We start from the raw sequence: 22,550 nt of genomic DNA on the forward strand, positions 1-22,550 counted from the left end.
CCCGCTGTCTTCCAGGTTGTTACGGCATCCGCCCCGAGCTGGTCAACGAGGGCTGGACATGCTCCCGGTGCGCGGCACACGCCTGGACTGCGGTAACTCGCCCTGGGCTGGCGGCCTCGCGCCCGGTCTCCGCCTCGGCAGGGAGGGTGGCGGCCTCAAGTGTGAGGGCCGGGCAGGCGAGTGAGTGGCCCTCATGCACTGTCTGTCCCGCAGGAGTGCTGTCTGTGCAACCTCCGGGGCGGCGCCCTGCAGATGACGACCGACAGGAGGTGGGTGCAGGGGCGTCTGCGGGCCCCCAGTCCCGGGGGGCGGGACCAGGAGGAGCAAACGAGCACCCGGACCGTCCCTTACCATCCCCAAGTCCTGACCAGCTGGCAGCAGCATCATGGAGGGGGGCAGTGAGATGACTGGGGGCGTTGCACCGTGACCCCTGACCCTACCCGCTCCCCCCAGGTGGATCCACGTGATCTGCGCCATCGCCGTCCCCGAAGCGCGGTTCCTGAACGTGATGGAGCGCCACCCCGTGGACATCAGCGGCATCCCCGAGCAGCGGTGGAAGCTGGTAGGCCCCGTGCCTGGGCCTGTGGGTGGAGGGCGCGCCGCCATGGCGTTCTGTTTGGGCAAACCCGTTAGGTTCTGCCTAGAGGCGCAGGTGCAGGGTCACAAGCACGGAGGTGCCAGGAGGGCGGGTCCCCGGGCGCTATGGCCCGGCCCCCGTCTGGTACAGACGCGGCCTCCCACGGTCCAGCAACAGGTGCGGTTTCCAGCTTCTCCAGGAGCCGGAGCCGCATGTGCTCCGCCCTGTTCTCTCCTCGCCTGACTCGCTCCTCCTTTGGTTTTAAAATCATGGTAAAAACGCTTAACAGGAGAGCTTCCCTCTGCACAGAGCTCAGTGCAGGTGCCATGGGCGCGAGGTTGCCCGCCCGGCTCTAGAATGCGTTGGTCTCGCGGGACTGACGTGGGATGCTGTGGACCAGCATCTCCCATGTCCTGACCGGTCCCCGCAGACGCCCCTCGACCTGCTTCCACGGGCTCGACAGCGTGGGTGGGGCCTCGAAGCGGGCGTCCTGTGTCTGGTCCCCCTGAGCCTTGTGCCCTGGGGCCCGGCTGTGGCGTCGTGAGTGCCAGGCCTCCCTTCTCGAGCCCCTTGCTGCCCCCTGGTGTTGACACCACATCTCCTGTGTCTTCTCGTCCGTCGTGGACACTGGGGTGGTTTCCGCGTCCGGGCTGCTATGCGCATGTGCCAACATCCCTTCCACGTCTGTTTCTGTTTCTCGGGGACGCGCCCAGCGGTGGGATGGCTGCATCGTGTGGAGCCCCCACCCTGTTCTCCACGGGGCCGCACCGGTCGCACTCCCACCGGCCAGGCGCCAGGCTTCCCGTTCTCCCCGTCCTCGCCCACGCTTGTCCTCTCTCATCTTCTTGGCAACAGCCGTTCTGGCAGGCGTGGGTGGCCCCTCACGTGCATTTCCTGACAATAGCGGTATTGAGCGCCTATTTCGTGTGCCCGTGGCCACGCGTGTGCCTTCTGTAGAGAAGTTTCCCTTTGAGCCCTTCGCGCATTTGTGCACCCGGTTGTATTTTCACTGCTGAGTCATCGGAGTTCCCAACTGGCCCCTCTTCATGCGCATTCAGCTTCCCGCTCTGATGAGCGAGCGCTGGCCTGGGACGGGATGCTCTCTGACGACGGTCACCCCTGGGGGACCTTCAGGGGCAGCAGGCGGGGTGTGGCCGTGAGCGAGTGCTGGCTTCCATTCCCAGCTCGGCCATCAGCCAGCTGTGTGACTCCAAAGACCTTCCTTGACCTATCTGTGCCTCAGCTTTCCCATCTGTAGAATGGGCTGCTAACAGCCCCTGCTCGGCGACCGTTGACGGGCCTCACGTCCGGCGCTGATCCTGCCGTCTGTGCACCGGGCCCGCCCTCGAGTCGGCAGTGTTGTGACTTTGTGGGCGGCCTTGCTGGGCATGTGTCCCCACTAAGGGACGCAGGAGTGGTGGCCCTGAGGGGACACGTCAAATGGCACTGGGGGCTGGCCTTGGGCTGGGGCCCCCAACAGCATCCCGGTGCTTTGTCTGATGGGTCATTTCCCAGGCAGCCCTGGGTGTTGACGCCCCTCCAGGCCCCCGCGGGCGGGAGGCAGAGAAATCGGGCTGCGGGCAGTGGATCCGGGCCAGGTGATTAGGGGACCGCGGCCGCCTCATCATTCGGGCGGAGTGACGTCCGCGCGGCCGACCGATGTGCCCCCAGACGCTTTATGGATCGCCTGACATTTGCAGCGCGGCCTCTTCGTTACCAGCGCGTGTAATGAGGAATTAAAGTCCTCCACAGGAGGCGGCCTTGACTGCCTGACGGAGCGCGCACGGCGCTTAACCCCTGCGTGCCCAGCCGCCTGCCCGTATTCCCGGGCCGCAGGATCAGGGACCGTCACTCCTGGTCATCCGTCCATCCGTCTGGCCCCCGGCTCTGGGTGCCTGGGGGCCCCTGGGGAGTGGGGGCTGGCCCAGCCCATCCCACGGCCTGAGCCCAGGGTAGCCAGGTTCTGGGCCATGCCCTCGCGCCCTCACCGGGCTGAGATAGTCCCTGGAGGAGCCGTGAGGTCTGGGGGGCCTGGGTGGAGGGGCAGCTCCTGGGGCCCTGGAGGCTCGGCCGGTGGGCGGGTGGCATGAGCTCTGTGCTCTCTGTGCGCCCTCCTGAGGTTTGGGGACCATCAGGGCCTGGGGGGGGGAGCAGGGGGCAGGCTCAGGCCTCCCCGGACCACCACTCTCCCCAGACCCCTGCAGCCCACCCTGTGTCCCTTCTCAGCCCTGAGGCCACAGATGAGGGTGGCCCAGCCAGGCCCTTACGGCGGCCCCCTGCGCAGTCCTGACACGCGGCGGCCGTGGGGGCCTGGCCCATATCTTCGTGACTCGGACACTCAAAATAAGGAGATATCACCTGGGCAGCAACGACCGTGCTGCCATCAGACCCGGGCGTGGGTTTCTCCTGGGCATTGGCCGTGGGGTCGTGGCTGGGCTCTCCTGGGCCCTGGATGCCCTCGGGTGACATAGTGACACGTGCATGATTGCTCAGCACCCACTGGCCGAGGCTGGACCTCTCCCCAGGCTGGTGCCGCCTCCCGCTCCCCGATGAGCCCGCGGCCCGGACTGGAGGCTTACTGCGCGGGGAGCGTGCGTGTCAGCCTGTCCCCGGCGGCCGAGGGATGAGTCGGTATTGACAGGTTAATCATGAGATCTCATCGCCATCGATCGCCTGGCGCCTCTGCCGCGGGGCTGCCTGGCTCGTGAACACGGTTGCCAGTGATGGAGGCCCTAGTTAATCACAGCCGGCCAGGGCCTGGGTGCTCCAAGGGCCACGCGGGCAGGTCTGGGGGCGTTCTCACGGTGCCCGCCCACACATGCCGCTCCTCCTGGGGGGCTGCCATGCAGGGCATGTCATTCAAGGTTAAGATAAAATTCCCCATTGTAACCATTTTATCTTTATTTTTATTTATTTTTTCTGAGAAAGACTGGCCCTGAGCTAACATCCGTGCCCATCTTCCCCTACTTTGTATGTGGGACGCTGCCACAGCATGGCTTGCTCAGCGGTGTCTAGGTCCACACCCGGGATCCGAGCCCTCGAACCCTGGGCTGCTGAAGTGGAGCATGCGAACTTAACTGCTGTGCCACTGGGCCGGCCCCCATTGTAACCAACTTAAAGTGGACAATTCACTGGTTTTTAGGATGTTCACAGACTTAGTCAGCCATTATCTTTAATTCCAGAGCATTCCATCACCACAAAACAGTCCTGTCCCCATCAGCAGTCCCCCCACCTCCTCCCCAGTCCCTGGCCCCCACAAGCCTGCTATCTGTGGATCGGCCTGTTCTGGACGTTTCCCATCCATGGGATCGCATGCCGTGTGTCCTTCTGTGTCTGCTTCTCTCCCTGAGCGTCGTGTGTGTAGGTGCGTCCTTGTGCAGCTGTGTCAGGGCCTCGCTCCTCTTCACGGCTGCGTTGTATTCCAGTGTGTGGCTCTCTGGTGCCTGCTGCAGGCAGCCATGCAGGGGGGCGGGTGGAGAAGCCCCCAGAAGTGCTCCAGGGACCCCACTGCAGGCGGGTTGGTGGGCCTGGAGGGCCCTGCCGGGGCTGGTTTGGGGGGCTGTCCGCCGCGGTCAAGACTCTGGCCAGGCACAGCTCCGGGCTTTTCCCAGGCTCCCTCCGTCCACGGCTGGGCTGCCAGGCCGGTTCCAGCCCTGGGTCTCAGCCCGACCCAGGAGACAGTCCTGGGGGCCCGGTAGACGGGCTTCCAGCCCCAGGGGTCACAGGCGCGCTGAGCCCCTGTCCCCTGCACCCCCAGAAGTGCGTGTACTGCCGGAAGCGGATGAGGAAGCTGTCGGGCGCCTGCATCCAGTGCTCCTGTGAGCACTGCTCCACCTCCTTCCACGTGACCTGCGCGCACGCCGCTGGGGTGCTCATGGAGCCGGACGACTGGCCCTACGTCGTGTCCATCACCTGCTTCAAGCACAAGTCGGGGCCGCACACGGTGAGCGCCCGCGCCAGTGCCCGCCCCAGCCCCCCCGCCACCGCGTGCTCAGGCCCCGCCCCGCGCTCACAGCCCCGCCCCGCCCCCTGCGTGCTCAGGCCCCGCCCCCTGCGTGCTCAGGCCCCGCCCCCTGCGTGCTCAGGCCCCGCCCCGCGCTCACGGCCCCGCCCCCGCAGGTGCAGCTGCTGCGCGCGGTGTCGCTGGGCCAGGTAGTCATCACCAAGAACCGCAACGGGCTCTACTACCGCGGCCGCGTCATCGGCGCCACCGCGCAGACCTTCTACGAGGTCAACTTCGACGACGGCTCCTACAGCGACAACCTGTACCCCGAGAGCATCACCGTGAGCGTGGGCGGCGGGCGCCGGGGGCGGGTGCGGGGGGGGGGGGGCAGGCCTGCGGGGTCCCCGAGCCCCGGGCGGGTCTGCAGACCCGGAGCAGACGGCCTCCGCCACAGGGACTGTCCGCGGGCGCGGGCGGCGGCGGGGCGGGAGGGGGCGCCCAGCCCCGGGAGGCCTCCGCAGCCGCCGCTCCTCCCCCAGAGCAGGGACTGTGCCCGGCTGGGGCCGCCGCCCGAGGGCGACTTCGTGGAGCTCCGGTGGACCGACGGCAACATCTACAAGGCCCGCTTCATCTCCGCCGTGACCAGCCACATCTACCAGGTGGGCAGCCTCCCTCCCTCGAGCGGCGGGGCGGGGCGGGGCGGGGCGGGGCGGGGCGGGATGGGGTGGGATGGGGTGGGAGGGGCCGGAGATAGAGACAAGGACAGAGGGGATGGGGCAGGACGGAGAAGGGGGCTGGGGTCGGGGTCGGGCCCGGCAAGATCCCGGTGGGGGCGGTGGATGCCCCCCGACTTAGGAGGTCAAGGCTTGTTTATTTTCAAGGTGGAAGGGGCCCCCAACTGTCTGATATTTTCCCATTTATATTTCTTATCAATTTTTTTTCCCGTTGTGGTAAAAATGCATAGCGTAAGTGTACTGTTTTAACCATTTTTAAATGTATACTTCAGAGTTCCTGTTTTTTTAAAATCGAGATAGTTGTTTGTTTCCTTCATTGTAGAGAAAAAATTACTTGAAAGTGTGGAATCTGGGGGTTGGTCTGGTTGCGTAGTGGTTAGAGCCCTACGCTCTGCTTCAGCAGCCTGGGGTTGGCGGGCCTGGATCCCAGGTGAGGACCTGTGCACCCCTCATCAGCCATGCTCTGGCAGCGTCCCACATAAAACAGAGGAAGATGGGCACAGATGTCAGCTCAGACTCAGTCTTCCTCAGCAAAAAAAAAAAAAAAGGCATGGACTCTTCAAAGAACACCCACCCCTGTTCCAGCGACCACAGCCGACCACCACTAATCCCCTGCCATCTTCCTCTCATGTTCATCAGCACCTCGTCCCTTTTTTCATCTGTCTTTCCCTCTTGCTGCCCTCCCTTGATGAGTGGGGACGTGAGCGGGCAGGGAGGACCCCAGGGCCCGGTGCTCTCTCGCCGGCGCACACTGGTGGCCACGGGCCGGGCTCCGTGCGGCCCTGAGAACTGCGCCCACCCCCCCGCAGGTGGAGTTTGAGGACGGGTCGCAGCTGACGGTGAAGCGAGGCGACCTCTTCACCCTGGACGAGGAGCTCCCCAAGAGGGTCCGGTCGCGGCTGGTGAGTGGCCGGGCGGCGGGGGGCCCAGAAGCCCTCAGTGTTCCTTGAGGATGTGGCCTGTCTCAAATGGCCTTGATCTCCGCACCTGTGGGGGGCCGGCAGCCAGGGAGCCCGGTGTGCGGCGGGAGTGGCCTGGGGGGCTGGCCGTTCCCCTCGGGAGATGAACCGGTGTCCAGCCTCAGCTTGGCCACGGCCCCCCGGACAGAAACCTAGAGCCCCGAGTTGGTGGCTGTTGAGGGCGCAGCGCGTCCCAGGGCGGGGCAGCGGGCTGGCGTTGTCTCCACAGCCTGTCGGGTTTTCTTCCTTTTGTGTTTAGTCCAAGTTTGGGGGGCAGGCGGCTGTGGCCTTCGACTAATGAGCTGAAGATATTGGAGCTGGGCCGTTGCACAGCTGGCCTCTGGTGCCAGGTCCCCTCGGGGGACAGACAGACGGGCACCCTGCCTCCCTTGCCCTGTGGGAGGCTCAGCCAGGCCGGGCCGGGAGCCATGTCGGGCAGGACAGACCAGGCCCACACCCCCTGCCCTTCTCTGCTCGTGACTGGGGGCGTGGGCCTGTTCTCGCCCTGGCTGCCAGGGGGTTCGCTCCAGGATCAGAGGTCAGCACCAAGGCAGGAGTGCTGAGCGGCGTCCCCAGCCCTTGGGTGTCCCTCTTCGGGTTGGTGGCTGAGAGACAGCGGCCTAGGGCCCTTGGCCCCCAGCAGGGTGGCATCACCTCCCGAGAGGCACCTGAGCGGAGCCTGAGCTCAGGCCGTTTGGGCTCCTAGAAAAATGCCGCAGACGGGAGTGTGGACAGTGGACGTTGTCTCTCGCAATCCTGGAGTCTGGTCTCACCGCGTCCTCGCGTTGGGGAGGCAGAGCAAGCCCTGGGGTCCCTTTACTGGGGCACTGACCCCATTCTTGGGGCTCCACCTCATGACCTCGTCACCCCCCCTGGAGGCCCCACCTGCAGACGCCGTCCCCCGGGGCTTAGGGCCTGACGTGTGGACGTGGGGGCCCCGCTAACCGTGTGCCGTCGCTCTCCTGCAGTCGGTGAGCACCGGGGCGCCCCAGGAGAACGTCTTCTCGGGAGAGGAGGTGAAGGCCGCCAAGCGCCCCCGGGTGGGCCCCCCGCGCGCCCCCGAGGACTCGGGCCGGACCCCGGACTACCTGGCCTTCATGGAGAGCCTCCTGCAGGCGCAGGGCCGGCCCGGGGCCCCCTTCTAGGACGGCCGCCGGGGAGCCCCAGCCCGGCCTCCGCTCGCTGTGACTTGTGTCCTGGCCTCCGGCCCCGAGGCGACAGGGGCAGCAGGACGCGCACGCGCCCCGGACTCAGGGAGCAGGGCCGCGGGCTCGGGCGGCCGGGGCGCCCTCCTCAGCCCGCCAACCACGTCAGCTCTTCTCGAAAAGGTGCTACTGTGTCTCCACCCCCGGCAGCCTCTGGGGTTGTGACTTTGTACATAGATCACCTTTGTGACGTTCTTTCTATAAATACCTATTGTTTAAAAAAAATGCAAGAAAAAATGGAAAACAAAGAAAAGGAAAAAAAACCCCCGACGTTGTTTTCTAGATTTGTGGCTTTAAAAATCAAACAACACACAACGTTCTTTACCCAGAACCGAGGTCGCTGAGGGAGAGAAGCTTCTGGCTTTCCGGTGTCTGTGGCTGGAGCCCTTCCTGTCGGAGCGGCAGGGCGCCCGGGGGACCCAGGGGCCGGTCCCCGCGCCCGGCAGGAGGAGGCCCGGGCGCCCTGGGTGGCCTCGTGGCTTCGGGTCGGGGCTCCCTCCTGTCCTGCGGCCTTTTCTGGTTGGTTCCATCCTCGCTCCTCCCCCAGCAGAGCTGCCCCTGCGAGACCCCGGTCGGGGGTCCCCAGGAGTCAGGGAGGAAGCGCTCAGGGTGAGGGAACCCCCGACGTGCGTGTGGCCCGGCCATCCATCCAGAGACAAGTGTGGGTGACCCCCCGTGGCCGCAGCAAGGGACGCCTGGCTCTGTGGGGATACAGGATGCAGAGGGGTCAGGCGCTCCAGGGCCCACGTCTGGCTGTCCCCGGCTCGGGCGAGGCCAGTGACCCTGCTCTGGCTGCGGCCCCGCGCGTGCAGGGCCCTTCCTCGGCCCCGGGGGCCGGTGGCGGCCTGTGTCCTGTTTGCGACGCGTGGGTTTGTGTGTCTGGGGGGCAGCAAGACGGGGTCGCGGCGGCCTCCTAGGGCTTGTGGAGTGAATCTGTGAGCGAGGGGAGCTGTGCCTCTCATCTTGGGCCCGGCCCCCAGTGCCCTGTGGAGCCCTCCCGCCACGGCTGTCCCCTGCCGTCCCCCCGAGGGCCCGAGAGCGTGATGTCCTCGTGTAGAGAGGAGTGTCCTGCAGCTGCCAGGCGGGAGGCACATGTTTCAGGAAAAGGAAAGAAGGTCGCTGAGCCGAGGACCTTCGTTTCCTGGTGGGGGGAGGGGGGCAGGTGCCCCGGGCCGGGCGGGGGTCCCGGGAGCCGGCGGCGGGGTCCCTCTGCATGCAGCAGCCCGCGGGCCCTCACTGTGTTCATATTAGTTTGAAACGCTATTTATATTGTAAAGAGAAGGGAGGGCGAGGGGACGCCCCGCTGCTGGTCCGAGGGGAGGCCAGCCCGGCAGCGGCGGCGGCGGCTCGGGGGGTCGTGGCCAGCGCAGGTTCCGGGACAACTGGTGCAGACAGGCCGCGGCCCGGCTGAGGGGAGACACCGTTCCCTGCAGGGACGTGTCTGTGTCCCGGTGCAGAAACGGGAACAAATGAAAAACACCCCCCCCCCCCCCGCCCAGTTTTCCCCCCCCGAGGTTAAGGATGCGCTGTATTTTCCCTCGTCTGCCGCCTCTAGGCTCATGATGAATTAAAGGCTCCGAGCATTGCGACTCACTGCCCCTGTCGTCGGCGTGTCTTCATTTCCAAGCGGGCCGGGCGGGCGGGGTCCCCACGGGGGGCCGGGGACGGAGGAGGCGTCCTTCCCCCGTGGGACGTCCACCGCCCGAGGCTGCTGGGGGCAGGCAGTGGCAGAGGGGCCGAGGCGAGGCTCTGTCGCTGCGTGACCCTCGCCTGTCAGAGGCCGGCAGCTGCCCTCCCCCACTGCCCTCCTGGCTCCGACCCGGGTCCTGTGACGTCAGAGCCCGGGAAAGTGTTTGGTGGCGGGCAGCCAGGCGGCATGGGAGACAGTGGGGTCTCGTGGTCCTAGGCTGTGGCTGGGCCCCCCGCATCCCTGGATGTGTCGGTCACTCAGCAAGTCCTGGGGATTCAGCACGAGTGCAGCAGGTCCCGACCCGGCCCTGGAGGAGCGGGCACCAGTGGGAGGGGCTGACAGTAAGTAAACCCTCCGAGATGTCAGCTGCGAAAGAAAGCACGAAGCAGGGACACCCGGAGGACATGCTGGCGCTGGGAGTCTTTAAAGAGAAGAGAGAGGGAGCCACAGGGCTTGGGGGCGGTGGGGACAGCCTGTGCAAAGGCCCTGGGGCAGGACCAGGCGTGTTGGAGGATCAGCGAGGAGGCCCGTGTGGCTGGGGCAGAAGTAGGGGGGGGCAGGGCGGGAGGGGGCAGGTCGTGCGGGGCCTGGGGGGCCGCGGGGAGGACTCGGCTTCTCCCCCCAGGGAGGGGAGCCTGGAGGGCTGCGGGCGGAGGAGGGCGGGACCAACTCAGGGGACCCCGGGTGCCCTCTGGGGGGTGCTGCGGGGACGACAGACTGAGAGGGCCAGAGCTGGGACCAGGACGGAGGGGGCTTTCCCATGGACTGGGAGGGGCGGCTGGGGGCGGGGGGAGGTCAGCAGCTCGCATTGGGCGTTGTGCACCCGCGTGAAGGTGCTCGGCTGACACGTGGATCTGGGGGTGGGGGCGGGCCTTCCGGAGAGGTCAGCACGGAGAGGTCAGCACGCGGGTGAAGTATTCACTGGAAGGTGAGAAGGGGCCCCGGGGCTGGGCCCGGGCTGTCCCTGCAGGATGGTGGGGACGCTGGGCAGGGGCTGCTCTCCGGGGGCCTCGGTGTTTCCTCTGCAGAACGGCGTCCTCGCAGGGCGGCTGTGTCTTGGGCGGAGGTGGTGAAGTCTCCAGCCACCACCCCTCACCCCTCCCCGTACCCTCCTGTCCAGAGAGAGGCTGCGTCCAGCGTTCTCATGACAGCGCCGGGACTCAGTTTCCCCTTCTGCTCCCAAGGGGCCAGGTGGACATGGTCCAGCCTCTGCCCCAAGGAAGGGGCCACAGACAGAGCCCCCGCCGCTGTCCAGGTGGTCCCGCGGGGCTGCAGGGGGCTCGCCCTGCCCGTCGCTCTGAAACGTCTTACGACGGGAAGGCGACTTGAGACAGGCCATCGCGGCCCGCGTCCAGGGCCGAGGCGCCAACTGGACCCCAAAACGTGAAGCCATGCAGAGCCCACGGCGTCTCTGGCGCCCCGGGCGCCGGGCCTGGGACGTGTCCGCGTGGGCTTCGTTGATTCGGGCGGCAGGTGTTTTCTGCGCAGCCGCCTGCGCCGGGACCCCGGGGACGGCAGCGCAAGACGGGGATCAGTCACCACTTCTCTGGAGGCCAAAGTTCAGGACAGCAGGCGGCCGGGGCAGCCTGAGGGACCTCCAGGACAGCTGTGACACGCCCCAAGGACAAGAGCCGGGGCAGAGGCCTGTGGGATACCATGTCAGGGACCCCCGTGTGGGAGGTGACGTTTAAATGGATCCGACCCCTCAGGGGACGGCCTGTGACAAAGACCTGGGCTGGGGGTACGTCATGTTGAGTCCCCCGTGCTCCTCGGGCAAGGCCCCCAACCCACAGCCCTCGGGCCAAATCCGGCCCTCCACTTGTCTTTGTCAATAAAGCTTTATCGGCACACAGCCACACTCATTCATTTAGTGTCATCCACAGTGACTCGCACCCCAAAATGGCAGAGCTGAGCCATAACCACAGAAAGCACCCGGCCCCCAAGGCTGGACATGTCTGGCGTCTGGCCTTTGACAGAAAAATTAGTGCGCATCCCAGACCTGGCGTCAGCAGGGGTGGCAGCGTCCACGCCCGCTCTGTGTCAGTGACAAAATCGCTCTCCCGTGGGTGCAGCCCCCAGTGCCCCCGCCATTCTTGTCTCTCGAAGACCCCCAGTTAGGCCGACTGCCCCCTACATGGCCCTTCCCACACAGGAGCGTGGCGGAAAGAGAGACTGACCAGGATCCTCCATCCATCCATCCATCCATCCATCATCCATCCATCATCTGTCATCCATCCATTGGAGGCCTCTGCCCCCCACGCCTCGGCGTCCACTCGTCCTGCTGACAGCTGGCTGGAGGACCAAACAGGCCCCGTCTGAACCCCTACAGGCTGTCCCTGACCCCTCAAGTCACCCCCTTTGGCCAGGACAGAGAAGGACAGTGGACTTGAGCCTCTGTGGCCTCTGCAGCGTGAGTCCTGGCTGTAGCCCCAGGGTCACAATTCAGGGCTTTTATGATGGTGCTGAAATCTCATTGCCAGCTGTCCCCACCCCCAGGTCACTCGGGGACACAGAATCCCAGCCCCAAAATCACCTCCAGGGAGAGAAGCGTCCCACAGTCCCCCAGGGCCCCAGAAGCTGGGCTTGGAAGGCCCCGCGGCCCTAGCTGGGGACCCGCCTCGGAGCTGGCGCCCGTGCCCGGGGACATTATTGATGGATCAGATTCACCTAGTGCTTTGGCTCTGCTAATGGAGAAAATAAGAATTATTTGCTGCCACCGGCAGCCCGAGGGGTGACACACGGCTGGTCGAGGCGAGGCCGGGAAGAGTGAAGAGCCAGTGCCTGGCGCCCCCGTGCACCATCCATCCAGGCCACTCACCAAGTGACAGGGACAAATGAGTCCCCTCCCAGCAGGTTCTGCAGGGAGGAGGCGGGGAGGGGCGGCCGGGGCCGAGACAGCGTCCCCACCCGCACCAGCCCCAACAAGACCCCAGATGTGGGCGTTTGGAAAGAGTTTCTGTGTCACCAGCCCTTCCGAGGGGCCCCTGCTGGCCCCCGGGCGCTTTAATGCTCCGGGCCCCCCTGTTCGTCTCCTGGGGCGGCTGTAACCGAGGACTGTAAACGAGGGCTGAAAACAGTGGACTTTTCTCCTCTCACAGTCCTGGAGGCCAGACGCCGAAATCCAGGGGTCCCAGGGCCGTGCTCCCCGCTGGGGCTCCGAGGGAGGGTCCCTCCTGCCTCCTCCAGCTTCTGGGGGCCCCGGGCATCCATGGTCCAGCGTCTTCTCTTCCCATTGTGTCCAGCATCCCTCAGCCTTGCTCTTCCAAGGACGCCGGTCACTGGATTTAGGGCCTGCCCAGATAATCCGGGACCCCTTCATCTCAAGACCCTTAACTACACCTGCAAGGACACTTTCTCCAAATAAGGTCACAGTCACAGGCTCCCCTATTAGGACGTGGGCATATTTTTTTGAGGGGTGCCCCAGTCAAGTCACTCCAGCATCCTTTCCCCCAGCACGGACCCAGTGACCACCTGCTGTAACTGCCTGGGCCCTTGACTGTCCCGCCACTTGACCGTGAGCCCCGTGAGCAGAAGGACATGTCTTGATCCCCTGGGCACCTGCCGTGCCCGTCCCGGGGCCTGGCAGATGGTTCTCCGAGTCCTGGTGTTGGCGGATACACCCAGAGAGCCTGAGGCGGTTGGTTACCTAGGGCGGCTGGTGGGAAGGGTTTAAAAGAAATGGGGGGACCCTCTCTGAGTGCAGCTTTGGGGGGAGCTCTCACTCTCTATCAGGGTCCTGCTTCACACACCCCAAACCATCGCTAATGAAAGTCGAGATCCCAGGATGTGGCAAGACCCCCCCCAAACGGAGCACAGACAGTAACCCATGAACCCGCCTGAGCCACCGAGGAGGAGGGGGCGGAAAGGAGCTAATCTAAGTCACCTCGGGGAACAGCGTTGCGGCTGGATGCTGTCAGGCGAAAACCGAGGATAGCTAGACACCAACGCGTGTTTGCGTTAGAAAACCTGGTTCTCACTCGCCAGCCGTTCTGCGGCCACTTAGTAGGAACCCTGGGGCTGAACCGAGGAGTAAATGAATTGTGGATGTCGAGAGCCAGGTTCCCGTCAGAGGAAGAAATGAGCAATAAGTCAAGGGGCCGGAAGCCAGGATGGGCCGGGGCAGGGAAAACGCAAGGTCGAGCTGGAGCATCTTGTGTTGAAAAAAGTAAGAAAATACTCAAAAAAAAAAAAAAATAGAGTGAGAGAGACATGAGAGATGTAGACAAAGCTGCTCCCACAGCTGAAGCGAGAAGAATCGGAACAACGAAACAAATGATGATGCTGGATTATAACCCGTAGAATAAAAGAAATATCTAAACTGTTATAAATAATTGGGTTCCTAAATAAATGGGCTGAGGGAGAAGGGGCAGCTCCTCTGTATGGTGAGAGCCGACTCATCCACGTAGGAGGGAGGAGGGGAAAGGAATTTACATTCCAGCCGCTTACATTCAGTCACTCAGCAAACGCTGCCGGAGTGCCTTTGTCATCCTGGCTCTGTTCCAGGAGCTTGGGCTACACCGGGGAAGAAGACAGGTGAAAAATGCCTGCCCAGGGGAGCTCACGGCCTCTCCGGGGAGGCAGGCAGGACAAATAACCAAATTGGGGAGCAGGTTAGAAAACTGGAAATGCTCCCAGAAAGAAGAAAGTAAGAGGGCTGGGGGCTGGGGGCTGGGGTACGATTTTGTACAGGATGTTTGGGGTCTCACCGAGAAGGGGACATGTGAGCAAAGACCTGAAGGAAGTGAGGGAGTGAGTCAGGGGCACATCTAGGGGAAGAGAGCTCCAGATGGAGGGCATGGACCATGCAAAGGCCCTGGGGCAGGAATGGGAGTGGTGATCTGAGGATCAGCGAGGAGGCCCATGTGGCTGGAGCAGAGGGAGGAAGCAGGACAGGGAGGGGACGGAGCAGGTTGTGTGGGGCCTGGGGGGCCACGGGGAGGACTCAGCTTCTCCCGGAGGGAGGGGGAGCCTGGAGGGCTGCGGGTGGAGGAGGCGGGACCAACTCAGAGGCTCCGGGCACCCTCTGGTGGGGAGGACAGACGGGCCCAGGGCAGAGGGGACAGCACTGGTCCAGGCAGCCAGTGATGGGCTGGCCCGTGTGCAAACAGAGACGTGACCATTGTTTGGGTTTAGCCGTGTTGTGGGTCCCCGCTGGCCCTGGAAAGGGACAGTCAGAGTGAGCAGGAGAGTGAACGCCTGGTTGGAGGGTCCACGTTTTTACACACAGAATTGCTAAATTGCTGTTCCTTGCTCAAAAGGAGCGTCCCACTGTACAGATGGACCGTAATTTGTTGACTCGATCCCCTCCCGATGGACACCGAGGTTACTTCCAGCTTCTCCCGATCGGGAACGACGCTCCAGCGACGCGGGTTTCTCCGACTCCTGTGTGGATGTTTTTCTAGAATCAATTCCCTTAGAAAAATAGGGTGGGAGGTTTGCGGGCTGGAAGCCTCTGTCCTTGTTCTTTTAATTCCTGCAGCCGGGTGACCCCAAACACCTGTGCACCCCACCGGGTGGTGGAGCAGGACGCCGCGTCCCCGTGCCCCGCAGGACGGACGCTGTAACTCAGCCTGGAACCCCTGCCTGCTGTTCAGATGCAACGTGACCCCCGATCCCGGCTGAAATGATTGTTCCTTTTAAAACGAGTCACGTCCAGCTTCCCCTCATCTGATTAAAAGCCTTTGGTCAGAACTGTCTTGAAACCTGTGATTTTAAAAATCCCACCAGCGAGCATACATATAAAGTAGAGGAAGATGGGCACGGATGTGAGCTCAGGGCCAGTCTTCCTCAGCAAAAAGAGGAGGGTTGGCAGCAGATGTTAGCTCAGGGCCAATCTTCCTCAACAAAAAAAAAAAAAGAAAAGAAAAGAAAATGTGGACACGTCTTGCCAAAGACTCCCTTCCTTGGCTGGAAAGTTGGGCCTTCCCACTTGGGGGGGCTGGCCACACCCTCTGCACCCCGACTTCGGCTGTGTCGATTCTGCAAAGAAACCAGACGTGTGCCCGCCAGAGTGTTTTAAAATCGTTTTAAAATCGACCCCAGGAGGAATCGTCCCCCTGACTCTCCCAAAAGGAAAAGAAAACCGTCATGTGTCACCGAAGCGTCAGCCCTCTGAGGTTGGAGCCTTTTGTGCCAAAGCTCAGTTTCTTAAGAAATCACAACGTGTCGTCAGAGTCAGGAACGTCAGCCCCCGAGGGACGGCCCTGGGCTGAACGCCTCCCGGCGACACTCGTCTGAAATGGCAGCCGAGGACGTGGGTGGCGGGATCGGTGTCACGGAGAAAGGTTGTTGCAAAACTCAGGTCGACCTCGTATTTGTGTAGCAACGGCTTCTCTTCGTTGTCCCCCAGGTTGGTGGCCCTTCGGGGCTGACCCCACCCCGCCGTCCCCCAGGCTGCCCTGCGGCTCACAAAGGAACCCTTGACTGAAGGGACAGGGCAGATGCTGTTGGCAGGAAAACCCCACATCACTGGGTTTGCATTAAAGTCCGGGAGATCGAAATACTTGCCTTTTCAGCCTCCCTTGCAGCTACACGTGGCCTTGTGACATGGTTCTGGGCAATGGGACGTAGGCAATTGGGGAATTCTGGGGAGGTTATTTATTTCCTCAAGAAACGGCCAGTACAAGCTGGCGCTGCCCCTTTTCCCATTCCTCTTACCTCTTCCTCCCATATGGAACGCGGGCACAATGGCTGGAGCCACAGCAGCCATCCTATAATCACGAGAGAGGCTGAGAGATGTCCCTGACATCATTCATTAATTCATTCATTAGCTTCGTCATGTTTGCCAGTTTCCATGTGTAAGTACTCCCACCAGGGCCCATTTCAAGCTACCAACACGATGTCACCAAACGCAGAATTGGAGAAACAGGATAGCCTACCGTCCTATGATGTTTTCACCAAATAGAGACAATGAATACAAAAAATCTCAAGAGCATAGATGCTAGTAAAATAGATAGCAAGTGATGAGTTGTGGATGTCAATTGCTCTGGTTTTAATACAATTTATTCAATAAGTTTATATACTTTTGTTTTTCATAACAGCTGTGTTGAACGACCAGTTCACAAAATTCCTGAAAATTTAACAATCGACTCTTGCGAGCTGGGATGAGCCGGCTCCCGCACAGACCTGGGGACTTGTGCTGGCCTTTGCGTGAGCAGCAATGTGGAACTGTGCCTCTATAGCTTATTTTTATTTTTACTTTGGTCTCTAGTAATCAAATCTATCAATTCGATTCCAGAATTGCCTTATTTTGCTCAAGCTCAGGAGCGAAATAAACACATTCGGTTGAGCCCAGAGGCCCCTGGGTTTTGTCTGAAAAGCATTTCACCGGGTTCTGCTATATTCTTCGGCAGCTCAGACGGCTGGTGGCCCCACATCGTCTTTCGAGAGCGTCTCGTAACCGTCAGCTCCCCGGGAACCCAGCTGGAGCGGCCGCGGATCCGAGGAAAGCCGCCGTGGTTCCCACTCGGGACCTGCGAGAGTCGCTCACGCTCACGGCCGCACGATCCCGGTGCAGACAGATTCCCGCTTCCCGTGTGGGCCGAGCTGCAGCCTCTGCCCCTCCTTACGGCGTGTTTCTGGGTTGTGGTTGTCACCTGACGAATTTCAGCTCGGCCTCGATGAACCACTCCCGAGCCGCTGAGCCATTAAAAAAAAAAAACCCTGTTTATGGAAATATAACAACACCTATTGGAAAGCACATATAAGTGAATAACTCGGATTTTCACAACTTGAACACCCACATAATCAACCGAGAAGCGGAATAAGTCTTGCCCTGCTCCTAGATGCCACCCGCAAGGGGGCACCCGGACCCCATCCCTACCCAGCCCCATAGATTCATTTCACCTGTTTTGTATTTTCTATAAATGGAATCTTTGTGTCTGGCTTCTTCCACTCAAAATTGTATCTGTGAGATTCATCCATCTTGTCTATATCTGTAGTTTTTTTATTTTTTTATTTTTGAAGAAGATTGGCCCTGAGCTAACTACTGCCAATCCTCCTCTTTTTTTTTTGCTGAGGAAGACTGGCCCTGAGCTCACATCCGTGCCCATCTTTGTCTACTTTATATGTGGGACGACTACCACAGCATGGCGTGCCAAGCGGTGCCATGTCCACACCTGGGATCTGAGCTGGTGAACCCCAGGCCGCCAAAGCAGAATGTGCACACTTAACTGCTGCACCACCAGGCCGGCCCCTAATTTGTTCTTTTTAATTTTGCAGAAAAAGATGCAATTTTTGCATGTTCTAGGATACGAGTAAACTGCGGTGTATTGATCCGTTCTGCAGTCGCTGGGCATTTGGCTGTTTCCCTTTGGTGCATTATGAACAGCGCTGCTGTGCGTCTCCTGGAGCAGGTCTTCAGTGAACAGGTGCAAGCATTTCAGTTGGATGGAGACCCAGGAAGAGAACGGGCAGGGCACACCCTTGGCCCATTTTCACAGATGGGGCAGCAGCACGATGCCAAAATAACCATGAGAAACGCTAATCCAGCGAGTGGAAACGACACAAAGCGAAAAAGCAGCAAAAGATATTCATGGACACGTACTGGCCAACGCTGTCGAGGAGGCGCATTCGTAGTCTTTCAGGAAACTTAAATGGAATCTTATTATGTGATCCTACATTTTAACTTTATGAACCATCTATAAACAAAGTCGTTTTGTTGTCTTTTCGTTCTGAAGCAGCCCACCCACCCGGGGAGCCACGTTGAATAATCTGCCTCTAATTTCAAACCCTAAAGCCCCCTGTATCTGCTCAGGCACGACCTGGTCCTCTCCCTGTTTGCCGTGCAGCACGGATCACCCTGGACTAAATGCCCCGCTGATGTCTCGCCTTCAGGCCTTTGTCCACGCTGTGCCCACTGTGTGCAGTGCCCTCATCCCGACTCCAAGCCCAGCTCTTGTGTTTCCAGTACAGACCCAAACGTCCCTCCCCAGGAAGGGAAACAGAGAGGTGAAGTAACTTGCCCAAGGTCACACAGCAAGCAAGTGGCAGAGCTGGGATTTGAACCCAGGGCACTCGGGCCCAGAGCCCACCTTCTTAGCCCCTTTTGCTTGGGGGGCAAGGTGTGATCTGATGAAGATTGTAAGCGGTGGAGATTGGGGCTGTCTTAGTCCATTCGAGACGCTATGACAGAATACCACTGGCTGGGGGGCTTATAAACAACAGATGTTTATTTCCCACCGTTCTGGAGGCTTCAAGTCCGAGATCGAGGTGCTGGTAGATTCTGTGTCTGTCGAGAGGCCCCCATTCCTGGTTCGCAGACGCTGTCTTCTCTCTGTCTCCTCACGTGGCAGAAGGGGCGAGGGAGCTCCCTGGGGTCTCAGTCACGGGGACACTGGTCCCATCCTGAGGGCTCCATCCTGATGACCTTTCACCTCCCAAGGGCCCCACCTCCTCCTACCATCACCTTGTCGGGTAGGATTTAAACATCAAGAATTTTGGGGGCAACACCAACACTCGGTCTGCAGCAGACAGTGATCGGGACACGTCTGACTCGCAAGTCGTTTGCATGTGGCTGTTTTTGTTAACTGTGTTTTTCACTTAACGGTCCACTGTGGACATTTTTCATGTCATTAAATATTCATGCTCCGCATCCTAACATCTATCTAATATTACAAAAATTTGGAGCCATAATTTACATTCCATAAACCCATTGTAAGTCACATAGCTCCATAAATTTGGCAAGTGCGTCTGCTCGAATAACCACCACCCCCCAGAGCAAAATATAGAACATTTCCCTCCTTCCAGAATATTCCTTTGTCCACTCTCCATGCTCAGAGCCAACCACTGATCTGTTTTCTATCACTATAGATTCGTGTTGCCTGTTCTAGAACCTTCTATAAATGGAACCTGGACAGAACACAGTCATTTGTGCCTGGCTTCCTTCCCTCCGCACACCACATTTGAGATTCACCCGTGTTGTTGTGCATTTCCGCAGCGTGCACCTTTTTCATTGCTGTATAGTATTCCATTGCATGGCTGGACTGCAGCTCATTTTGTGCCCTCACGATCAGTGGGCGTTTGGTGATTGCAAACGGAGCTGCTGCAGACTCATTCACGCCCCCCAGCTATTGTGGCTATTTTGCACGATGTCACCCCCATCCCTGAACCTTATCCCTTTGGGGGGGACGCTCAAGGTGGTTTCCAGCACGGAGCGCTTCTAAGAACGTTGCACCGATGCTCCTTGCACCTTATCGCAGAGCAGAGGGGGGATGAGTCATGGGGGGTCAGGGGCGTTCACAGCAGCCCACGTGGCTGGAACAGCGTCAGTGATGGGGGCACAGGAGGCGACAGGCGCCGATGACCCAGCAGTTTTTCTGGAAGAACATTGGAGGCGCTGGGACGATGCTGAGCAGGGAAGCATTTGGGGTCTTTGTTGCAGTGGACGTCCGGAGACCCTGTGCGTCCCCTGACGGGTCACCGGGCTGGTCCTAGGCGGGGCTGACAGACAGCCCTGCAGCCCCCCCAGACGCGGCCGGGGCAGCTCTGGAACCCCCCCTCAGCCAGAATGAGCCTGTTGCCTCGAGGGCTGCGACCATCTGATAATAGAATCTGCTGCGAACAGCTGCCTGGTGACAAGTATAATAAAGCGTATTAATGAGGCCATTATTACTCCCTAATTAAAAGCTAATAACTAAGAGTTAATTACCTTTAAAAGATGAAGCCGGGCCCTGCTAGGATTTATCTGTTTGCCTTGGCCTGCCCGGCTAGGCTGATACGTGGGAACTAATTAATTGAATCAGATCTTACGGAAAACTAATAATCTCGTGTCTCGTGGACCGTTGAATTCAAAGGTGTCGGCTGCGGGTCTGGGCGCCTCCGTCAGCAGGTGTCCCCGGTCCTCTGACCCTGCGGCGGGAGGCGGCCTAGGCGAGGGGTGTCCCGGGGCCGCCGTCCTCCCCCTGCTTGCCCATCCTTGACCGTGGGGACCAGACCGACCCAGCCAAACCTCGGACCCATTTCCATCGTTCTGAGGATGATCGTATTTTATTTTGAAAGAGCTCAGGACTCACAAGAAGTTGCCAGAAGAAGTGTGTCCTTCATGCAGCCTCCCACACCGTCATGTTTTCCACGACCGCGACGCCGTGTCGAAACTCACCACCAGGCCGTGCAGATTTCCTCATTTTTTAGAAAGATTTTTAAATCTGCATTCTTTTAAAAAAAAATTGGGATAAGGGCCAGCCTGGTGGCACTTTGGTTAAGTTTGCACGTTCCGCTTCGGTGGCCCAGGGTTCGCCGGTTCGGATCCCGGGTGCAGACATGGCACCACTTGGCACGCCATGCTGTGGTAGGCGTCCCACATATAAAGTAGAGGAAGATGGGCATGGATGTTAGCTCAGGGCCAGTCTTCCTCAGCAAAAAAAAAAAAAGAAGAAGAAGAAGAAAAGAAAGCTACAGTCTATGTCCCCTCCTGTCCTCTGTCCTTAGCCTGGACCCTCCTCCGGGGGTTAAGACCCCAGCATTTGGGGGACACTGGTCTGCAGGTTCCAGATGCCAACACACAGCCCATCTTGAGACTGTTTTCACGAAGATGAAATCTCAGCTCTTAGGAAACTCGGCTGTGTTCCTTGTTTGTTTTTCTAGAAACTCCCCGCAGACCTACGTCTTTTTTTCTTCCCTTTTGTTGTTACAAATTGAGTTGTAACTTAAGCAGGAAACAGTGCTCTCGTCTTCAGAGCACAGCTCGATGTGCATCTGTGTACACGCCTGGGGGACCAGCCGCCAAACGACGCAGAACATAGATCGGCAAACTGGCTCCCAGTCACTTCCGGCCCCCGCCTGCTTTTGCACGGCCTGCAGCCCAGGAATAGTTTTACATTTTTTAATGAATCTTTAAAAATCAAAAGAACACTAATATCTCACCACGCATGCAAATTGTATGAAATTCACATTTCTGTGCCATAAAAGAAGGTTTATGGAACACAGCCGTGCCCATTCGTTTTCGTGTTGTCTGTGGCTGCACTCGTACGACAGTGACAGAGACCCTGTGGCCACAAAAGCTAAAGCATTTGGAGTTTTTTTCAAGTTTTTTTTTTTTTTCTGAGGAAGATTGGCCCTGAGCTAACATCTGTTGCCAATCTTCCTCTTTTTTTTCCCCCTCCCCATTACATAATTGTGTATCCTAGTTGTAGGTCCTTCTAGTTCTTCTATGTGGGACGCCGCCTCAGCGTGGCTTGACAAGCGGCGTGTAGATCCGCGCCCAGGATCCAAACTGGCAAACCCTGGGCTGCCAAAGCAGAGTGTGTGAACTTAACCACTTGGCCACGGGGCTGACCCCCTAAAGTTTTTATTCTCTGCCCCTCTATGGAAAGTGTTTCCCAGCCCTGCTATCTAAAGGCCTGATTGGCAGGCCTCCTTCACGCTCTGAAGCTCAGAGAGGTTAAGAGCTCTGCCCAGGGTCACACAGCTAAGGCCCTTCTCCTCTGCTCACTCTTGATAATATGCAAACTTTTGGTCAGTCACTTGTCTATACAATAAGCTTGCCATGTTGTCTCCTATGCCCTTCGTGTGCTGGTTGAAACTGGGACGTCAAGCCTGGCTCTTATGGAGCCCCCAGTTGGGGGAGATGGAGCCAGAACCAGAAGCCCCCAGTCCTGTGGGGTCAGAGCGGGCTGGAGTGGGGACCCCAGAAGGCTGCTGAGGAAACTCCTGATGGAGCCAGGCTTTGGAGGAAGAGGACTTCTCGGGGGGAAGGACATGGACGCCACGATGCAAGGCGGGGTGAGGCGATCGGAGCTTGAAGGCAGCCAGAGAGGCGGTGGGATCTTGAACTGCATGTGAAGAGGGCGCCCCGCAACCCGAGAGCGACAGGGATCCATCTAAGCCACTAAGCTGGTACCACCCCTCCTTTGCTCCATAACCTTCCATGGCTCCCCATTGCCCCCAGGATAAAGTCCAAACTATTACGAACGCGGCTTTCGAGCGTCTTCGGCGTCTGGTCCCATCTGACCTTCCCCCCTGATTCTCCGCTTTTAATCCATTTACGTTTAACGTAATTATTGATAGGGAAGGACTTATTGTTGCCATTTTGTTCATCATTTTCTGGCTGTTTTGTGGATCCATTCCTCTTTGCTTCGTCTCCTGCTGTCGTTTTTTGTGTGTTTTGATGCCTTTGGGCATCAGTCACCCTGACGTCTCCATCCTGCTCGTCTGCGTCGTAACTACAGGTTTCTCCCTCGTGGTCACCATGAGGCTGACAGAAAATACCTTAAAATTCGAGCACCCTCTTTTATTTATTTATTTTTTTTTATTTTTTTTTTTATTAATGTTATGATGGATTACAAGCTTGTGAAATTTCAGTTGTACATTTTTGTTAGTCATGTTGTGGGTACACCACTTCCCCCTCCGTGCCCTCCCCCCACCCCCCCTTTTCCCTGGTAACCACCGATCAGATCTCCTTCTCAATATACTAATTTCCACCTATGAGTGGAGTCATATAGAGT

General features: G+C 59.6%; 1 protein-coding gene across 6 annotated transcripts in view; it reads left to right on the plus strand.

Annotated features, from left to right (window-relative positions):
• Positions 1 to 7,699, plus strand: part of KDM4B (lysine demethylase 4B) — a 115,660-nt gene extending 107,961 nt beyond the window's left edge. For all 6 annotated transcript variants that reach the window (XM_044752007.2, XM_070491769.1, XM_070491770.1 and 3 more), the window contains 8 exons: positions 16 to 92; positions 214 to 269; positions 454 to 562; positions 4,335 to 4,520; positions 4,697 to 4,861; positions 5,060 to 5,179; positions 6,064 to 6,156; positions 7,182 to 7,699. In XM_044752007.2, coding sequence (XP_044607942.2) covers positions 16 to 92; positions 214 to 269; positions 454 to 562; positions 4,335 to 4,520; positions 4,697 to 4,861; positions 5,060 to 5,179; positions 6,064 to 6,156; positions 7,182 to 7,358 — 983 coding nt within the window. In that variant the 3' untranslated portion in view covers positions 7,359 to 7,699. The remainder of the gene's footprint in view (positions 1 to 15; positions 93 to 213; positions 270 to 453; positions 563 to 4,334; positions 4,521 to 4,696; positions 4,862 to 5,059; positions 5,180 to 6,063; positions 6,157 to 7,181) is intronic.
• The last annotated feature ends 14,851 nt before the right edge of the window (positions 7,700 to 22,550 follow it).

This window comes from Equus asinus, chromosome 20 (assembly GCF_041296235.1).
Source record: "Equus asinus isolate D_3611 breed Donkey chromosome 20, EquAss-T2T_v2, whole genome shotgun sequence".
In the NCBI taxonomy this organism is placed as follows: domain Eukaryota; kingdom Metazoa; phylum Chordata; class Mammalia; order Perissodactyla; family Equidae; genus Equus; species Equus asinus.